This window comes from Plutella xylostella, chromosome 23 (genome assembly GCF_932276165.1).
Source record: "Plutella xylostella chromosome 23, ilPluXylo3.1, whole genome shotgun sequence".
Lineage (NCBI taxonomy): Eukaryota > Metazoa > Arthropoda > Insecta > Lepidoptera > Plutellidae > Plutella > Plutella xylostella.
In genome coordinates this window covers 63483-71379 of record NC_064003.1, presented here as the reverse complement: position 1 = coordinate 71379, position 7897 = coordinate 63483, and the positions used below count along the sequence as shown (strand labels likewise).

Genomic DNA, 7897 nt, shown 5'->3' with positions numbered 1-7897 from the left:
TCCACGACGGACACTGACTCGAACGCACCTTTACGCCAGAGAATACCTACTCCGCCGAACGGTCTCCCTCTCAGTAGACCAGCCGAAGTATCCACCGCAGACTTGCCGGTATATTCGAAGTCTTCATGAATCGTTCCAAGGAAAGGTATATCATACGGTAAAAGCCAATGTTCCTGGATAGCAATGACGTCACATATGTCACACAGATTTTTGACACACTGTACTGACCTTTTAACAGATTTACAGTTGTAACTTATTAAATTAATCGTGTCTTTGCTCATCGCCATTTTTATTTGATGGTTTTTTTATCCTCCGAGTCTTTTCTGTTTTTGTTGAAAACAATATATCTCCGAAACAGGATTCCACTTGGCCACAAATTGTCGTCTTCAAAAAGATTTAACTTACTCTTCGATACATACATTTTATATGAGTCATAATCTTTTTCTTCTTTCATTATTACCTTCTCCAGTGTTACCTGGGCACCGGTTTTATTCATTATATAATTCGAAATATCCTCGACTTTCGTCTCTTTTGAGACATTATATATATATAAAGGTATCTTAACATCCGCTGCCTTAAAAGTTGAGCTTCCAGAGACTTGAGCTCGCCCCTCTCTTGCTTGAAAGCGGGCGTTAGTCTTCTTTCTATGTCTAGTGACCGTTACCCAATCAGACTCCAGATTACAATCCTCCTTATTGTTCGCGTCAGCTGGCATTGAGGCCCACCGCGGTTTCGCCACTGTCCGGTTCGCAACAGCGCCAGCGGTGGCCGTGCGGGCCTCCACGCGCTTCGATTCACCATGCGTGTGAGTGAGACGGCTATTCTGATTAGTAGTAGCCGTTACGCTTGCGTATGAGCAGGACGGCTTATTCGAATCTGTTGGTTTGCCGACATCGCTCTTATCGGCTTTCTCGGGGGTAGAATATAAAGTGCCGTGTAGTAGGCCCATCGGGCCGCTATTGCACTCGAAGCTGTCTTGCATGCAAAAAGCTCCTCTGTGGGTATTCACATACAGGTCATTTTTGACCGTAGATGGAATCGTCGTCGACTTTTTGAGATTCTCGATTTCCAATTTCAAATCTTGCAACTCGTTAACGGTGGCATATTGGACATCAGATGCATAGAATTCCTGGATGTTTCTAAGCTCCTTCTGTATTACAACAATGTCCTTCAAGAGTCTAGTCACGTCTACATGGTCAAAACTTACAGGTGGAAGTTTTAGTAGGTCTCGAGCAACAAATATGGGCATCTCCTCTGGGGGTGTTTGTTGGAAGAGATCTATGATATCCTCCAGCTCCCGACGGTTCTTGCCAGCTTTCCTCCGCCTTATTCCTGTCTTAGAGACAGAATCAAACAGGAGCTTCTTTGCTTCCGCGACATCTTCCTCCGGGAAGGAAGTAGCACAAACACGCAACAAACTCTCTTCATCCATCACGTCCAGCTTATTTTGAATAAAAGCTAGGATTTCACATATCACAATGTTACAGTTACTACATTTTAGCACTTGGGAAGTCATTGTTACGCACACATAGGTTCAGTGACCTCACGCGTCAGCTGATCGCGCGCGACTGAACACATTGAATGTAACGTAGTGGTAAATGATGACTGCTATGCCTAAGGTCGATCGATTGGTGTTCATTGCGTGCATCTATGTCTGTGTAGATTTAATATCAGCTGTACCATTGTCCGATATCCATGTTCCAGGCTCTGTCTAGCTCGGTGGTGGATGGCCGTGTCTATGTCCCTACATAGTTATACAAATACAAAATATCTTTATTGGTGACAAAAGGTAAATGAATTAAACAAAGTTGTTGGAATCACCTTTTCAGCATGCAATGCCTGTAGCAGGTGACTCCGCTGATCCGAGTAATATTGTGGTTGCAGGCAGCGGGTTCCTGCTGGCGGGGTCGCTGGCGCTGCAGCTGGCGAGCGGCGCGGGGGCGGCGGGCGCGGGCTGGTGGGGCGCGCGGCGCGGGCCCGCCCTGTCCGCGGCGCTGCACGCCCGCCTCGCCCGCGCGATCACGCTGCAGTACGGACGGGAGTCGCACGCCACCGCGCTCATAGACACGCTGCAGACTGAGGTCAGGGACATGTTGCATTTTTACTATTATTTATCATACTAATAAACCTAGCTGACAAGCTTCATTAAAATATATACTACTTTTTATCCCGGTATTCCCACGGGAAATCTTTAAAAGCGAAGCTAAGGGTGGCTTGCGTGACTTCCTATTTAAAGATATTTTAATTTTAGTTAGCTAAACGCATTTATCTCAATAAACGTATTTATACTAAACACAATTTGTATTGTCTTGCACGGCTCATTTGAAGTTGTAATTTAGCTAAACGTATTTAGCATGTGTTACGTTTCATTCTATGCATATTTTCATCAAAACTTTTAAGTTTTTAAATGTTTAGGGCTAGAAAAATGCGTGAACAGAAACAAATGCCGTCAAAATTTTACTGACACTGTCACTAAGTGACACTTGACACTACACAAACAATAACAATGCCAAGATCTGTACAGCATAAGAATTGAATTGATTTCTCCCTCTTCTGCAACTCCTCTGTCCTCTCCATATCCCCTCTAGTTCTGTTCTCCTATGAAAGCGTTGCGTTAGCATACCTACAGAGATGTTGGAATTTCATTTCAGTTTGTGATAAAACTCAAAGTAAGTATGAGTGGAAAAAGTGGCTCACCAATATCAAGCAATACCATGAATGAAGGAAAACATCGCGAGGAAACCTACATATCTAGATTAAGCACATCTTGATATGTGAACACACCAACCCTCAGTGGACCAGCGTGGTGGGAAATGGTCCAAAATTAGGAATTGTAATGGTACTAGGTATAGGTACGACATGCTTCAATGCCGCCGTTTTTGACAGATACAATGCCACTAAACGTATTTAGCGGCGCTAAACAGCCAATTTTGGGTATTTAACTTTGACACTTCGATAAACGTATTTAAGAACAAAATTTTTGCTATGCAAGACGTTAATTGCATTTAACAACTTAAATGTGTTTATTTTACCCTTAAACACAATTATCATACGTTACGCAAGCCGCCCTAAATGTATTTAAATCAAATTTTAAATACATTTTGTTCTAACTGACAGATGTATGACAGGCTACTAAATACGTTTAGCGTTTGGTGAAATTCCACTTAACATATGGAAAAAACAAATGTCACTTTTGGAACTAACTTTGCCTCACATTTTGACAGTGACAGTTGACGATACGCGACGTTAACGGTGGTTCGAAACTTGTGCTCGCGACTCAGGAACATGTTACATTTTTACAATTATTTATTCTACTAATAAACCTAGCTGACACGTTTCATTAAAATATATACTACTTTTTATCCCGGTATTCCCGCGGGAAATCTTTTAGGGCGAAGCGAAGCTCGCGGAAACAGCTAGTATTTCATAAAATAAACATACAGGACACAACACACAAAACATTAATTGAGTCGACAAACAACTTTTTTTTTGTTTTATTTTATTAGACTAGCCTAGCCACCCAAATTAAACTTATAGGGCCTTACCACAAAAACTTAGACAGTATTTAACAGATGTTTAGCGCTGTCAAACGCCTACAAAATCTGTCAAATTTCGTTTTAAACACTAGTTAAATCGTGTTAAAAGTTTTTTGTGGTAGCACAGATAGCATTCATTACAGACGAATAAAGGTGTTTCCTTCTTACAGTTACAATGTTGCGGCACAGAGAGCGCGCGCGACTGGCAGGGTTCATTCTGGTCACAACAGCAGGCGGCGCTGGCGGCGCCCCCCGCCCCCGGCGCCCCCGGCCCCGCCCCCGCCCCCGCCCCCGAGGCGCGCAGCGACACGCTGGACCTCAGCGTCAGCGCCCCCGCGCCCTACTACTACGTGCCGGCGAGCTGCTGTGTGGTCAGTATACTTAATTATCACTTGTTCATTTCATTGTTAGTCCATTGGTTTATATATCCTCACTATTCCTCACGTCCCTCATCAGGGACTTTGAGAAGATTTCTCTAGTGGTTTATATGTACCTATGATAAATAATGTACCCGTAGAATCACCACACACACAAAAACTACTTAGGCCTCTAATGTAAAGATTACTCGTATTTTGTTTTATATTGTTCTTTGCTTTTATGCTGAAGCGCACGGTGTTATAATGTTACAATCATATAATTACAAGACACCGTCTTCTTCCGCCCCTACACAATGATAAGTGATCGTGGTGTATTGCAGGCGGGTCTGGACGACACGGAGTGCGTGTCGGCGCGGCGCGTGGCGCTCGCCTCGGGCGGCGGCGCGCGGCTGCACGCGGCGGGCTGCGCGCGGCGCGCGGAGGCGGCGCTGCGCGGGCTGCTGGGCGCCCCGCGTGCAGCCGCCGCCGCGCTGCTGGCCGCGCAGCTGCTGGCCGCGCTGCTGGCCGCCGCCGCCTGCCTCGCGCACCCGCCGCCACGGTCAGTACTATTCAATCAACCAGTCCTCGCACATGCCGCTCTGTTGGTACTCGTAGAGAGAGATACATTGAGTGTCCACTTATGAGTCTTGCATAATCGAGAAGGGCTAGCACGCGGCGCATTTAAGACGTTTTGGATCGCTCTAACTCTGTACATCCATGTGTCGAATTCCCTGTAGGTATATGCCATTATCAAGTATTGTTTGAATCCATGATCTAAATAGTGTTATTTCATTTCAGATACAAGGCATAAGAAGTGTCCGTGGTTACCGGCGACGCGGCGCACTCACTGCGGGAGGTAACACACATCATGTTACTTTGTAAACTAAGCATTTGTCCCGAGTCGCCCGCGCGATGTTGAGCTTAAACATGGAATCAAAAAGACATAATGAACCAAAATACTGCCTTGCTACTAGCAGAGGATGCCTTCATCCGAAAACTTTTCTTAAAATATATTAAAATCTACAACATATACAACATTTTATACAAATTTACGTGCAGTAAGCGGCCATTTGAGGCTACGAATATTTTTGTTATTGCCAAAAAAGACTAATTTATACACGTTTCCAAAATAATGTTACTAAGTTTGAATCTCTTTATATCCAGACATTTGATTAAACATTCCGGTTCCTAGAGCTGTCTGGGTTGTCTGAACTCCCACCGACTGAATCTTATTTAAATGACTAATAATGTTGTGTTCCCGATGGACCGACCAGACTGATCGGCATTTACCCGCGTGTTGTTGCGACTTGTGTTGTGTTTCACGCGTCCGCACTGAGGTCTTCCCTTGAGGGGTAGGCAAGATATGTATTTTATTTATTATTCTTAAATTATCTATTCCCTTCTCTATATTTTCATCTTCTAAACAAAAATGGTTCCCAAGTACAAGATACAAACTTACGAAGAAGAACATTACATTTCGTATTTTATTTAAAGAAGTTAACATGTTTTCTAAATACTCTTATTGTAAACAGATAATGAAAAACTTTATATGAACTTTTGAACATTATAATACAAGTTTATAATGTCAACTAACTGTAGTTTGTAAGATTATAACCAAATGAGTGTTAAATGTGTAAGAGTCTTTTTTGTTTGTAATATAATATAAATTATATTACCTATTATAATATATTTAGATGAATAGGTTATAGAAACACTAGACTTAGGTCCCACCGCCATGTTTTGCTTTTCTTAGCCTTTACATAATATAGAATCAGATAGCACTTCCATTAAAAAAATACAAAACTTACGTTAAAAGTGCGAACATTTTACCATTTTAGGTATACGGGAGATTGATTCCTTACTTTATATGTATGTATTAATAAATGTATCGATCAATACCAACTATCATAATAATATATTGTATCGCGAACTAACCAAAGAGCTGTGGGATCCGAACTATGGGACTGTTTACTAAAATTAGGTACTAAATGAATACTCTCTAGGTAGTGTAGTTTCTACGTAGGCTCTAGCTTCGTCGCTCTCTGCAGTTGTAGAGTTAAGTTAAGACTGATTTTGTGTTCTACATTATATTATATCTAACTTTTATTTTGAGATTACGGTGGTGTTCACATTTCATTACATTTCAGAAGTGGTGAAATACTTTCTATCTAATATTTCGCGGCTTTTAAAGTTCCTAACATAAACATCTTATCTACATAAGTACCTATACCTAATTAAATATGATTTATCATACAATATTTCTTTAATTTAATATCTGAACCACATCCTCCTATAACAGTCATTGGAATAGTTTATTGTGATGCGAACACCATTTATAATTATGAATCTTTCATAATAATAATTATTTTCTGTAATAATGTCTATATTTTAAGTTGCCCAGAGTACAAATGTGTAGCAAATATAATTTTGTCGGAGAGTTGTTAGTTGTTTTGTTGCGTTAGATTATCGTCGTAGTGTCGGATAGTGTAGCGCGCCACACTTACCAGATATTCATATATAAGTAATTTTAAATCTTATATCTAAACTGTATATTGATTTTTTGATCTAAATGATATTTAAGTTCCGACTCTCGCCCATCCCTTTTGAATACATTATTTAGTGTCTGTTATTTATAAAATTATAACTATACATATCGTTTACATTTTGTAGTTTTATTTGTTGGGTGTTGCGCTTTATGTGTTCTTAATATTAACATTAGATTGTAAGTAGATGTTGTAAACTCGCCGGCAACGACCGACACCGATCTGTGAATGAATGAATGAAACGTGCCTAGTTGTACTAACGTTTATAATATTTTTAACTCTATGCCACAGTGGTGAAGTTGTGTTTAGGTCGTTGCCGGCATCACTCGGTGCCATAGTCTAAAATGTCGTCACAAATATAATAATAATATTTTCAACACTAATAAATGTGTAATATGTGGAAATTCAACGTCTTTCATTTCACGCAACGAGTAAGTACCCTCAACTCACATTATCAAGTCACAGTTCTTATGATGCTATTTTGTAAAATCTGTCATAACTTTTTTGGATCTGACAAATAGGCTCGTAGTACTATGAATCACTGATTTTTATTTTGCATCTCATTGTTACACAAAGTATGGATCATTTCTGGCGGACTATCCGTGGATTTCTACGAGTTGATGAAACGAAGATACGCTCAGTTTACAAGTGAAGTATGGAAGATGTAGAGGAGCGGGTTGACCCTCGCACACTTCATCAACACAGGTCTAACCCTTCGTAAACACCAGAAAAAGAAAACACTTTCAGTGGGACTCATCTATTTAGTTCCCGAGAAAACCTTAGATGGCGCCACCATCAATGAACGTGAAATTTGAACTTCTCCGTAGTAGTCACGTACACTCATAATACCATTCCATAGTAGGTACACATACCTACTATTACCTACATAGAGATAGCTACGTCCTACATACGCTTTACTACTTGCTATAAAGATAAGTACGGTCCATTGTGAAGACTTCGACTGTTGAAGCAAGTCCTTTGTTATCATTATCAGTCACCGGGAAGAGGTGTAGACAGCATATATGCCAGAAAGATAACCAATATTGTACCTAGTAGTTCATGTAGTTATGAAAAATGTATAAAATGTAAAGGATCTTTTTCTACAATATTTTATAGTTATTTATATATATCTTAGTAAAGTGTTGTGTTGTTCAGTCATGCTTGTGCCGGCCGGACCTTGAACCTGCACCTAGCTCCTCGCACCTGGGAATTCACACTCAACATTGCACATAATCATAATTATGCCATCAGTTAGTCATCATTCTGATAAATAATTAGATATTCATTAATCATTCGACATCTAGAGACTAGCTCTATGACATGTAGAGACAAATACATACGTACTTAAATGCATTATATATTATTTAAAACTTGGTAAATCTATATAAATGAAAACTCTACATAACATTAACTATGTATTATGAAAAAGTATGAATCCCAATGCAAAACTTCTCGAAGATGT

At 40.4% G+C, this 7897-nt stretch overlaps 1 protein-coding gene across 1 annotated transcript; it reads left to right on the top strand.

The window, feature by feature from the left end:
- Positions 1-1820: 1820 nt before the first annotated feature.
- LOC119692519 lies at positions 1821-4703 on the top strand. The gene is made up of 4 exons (XM_048629579.1): positions 1821-2081; positions 3707-3907; positions 4234-4451; positions 4691-4703. Exons 1-4 carry the CDS (start codon positions 1836-1838, stop codon positions 4701-4703), a joined length of 678 nt encoding a protein of 225 aa, XP_048485536.1. The 5' UTR covers positions 1821-1835.
- Positions 4704-7897: the final 3194 nt, after the last annotated feature.

Excerpts from the sequence above, each read along its gene's own strand:
- LOC119692519 (XM_048629579.1), top strand. The coding sequence starts at position 1,836 with ATGCCTGTAGCAGGTGACTCCGCTGATCCGAGTAATATTGTGGTTGCA. Across the intron at positions 2,082-3,706 it reads TAGACACGCTGCAGACTGAG|TTACAATGTTGCGGCACAGA; the intron begins GTCAGGGACATG and ends TCCTTCTTACAG. Across the intron at positions 3,908-4,233 it reads TGCCGGCGAGCTGCTGTGTG|GCGGGTCTGGACGACACGGA; the intron begins GTCAGTATACTT and ends GGTGTATTGCAG.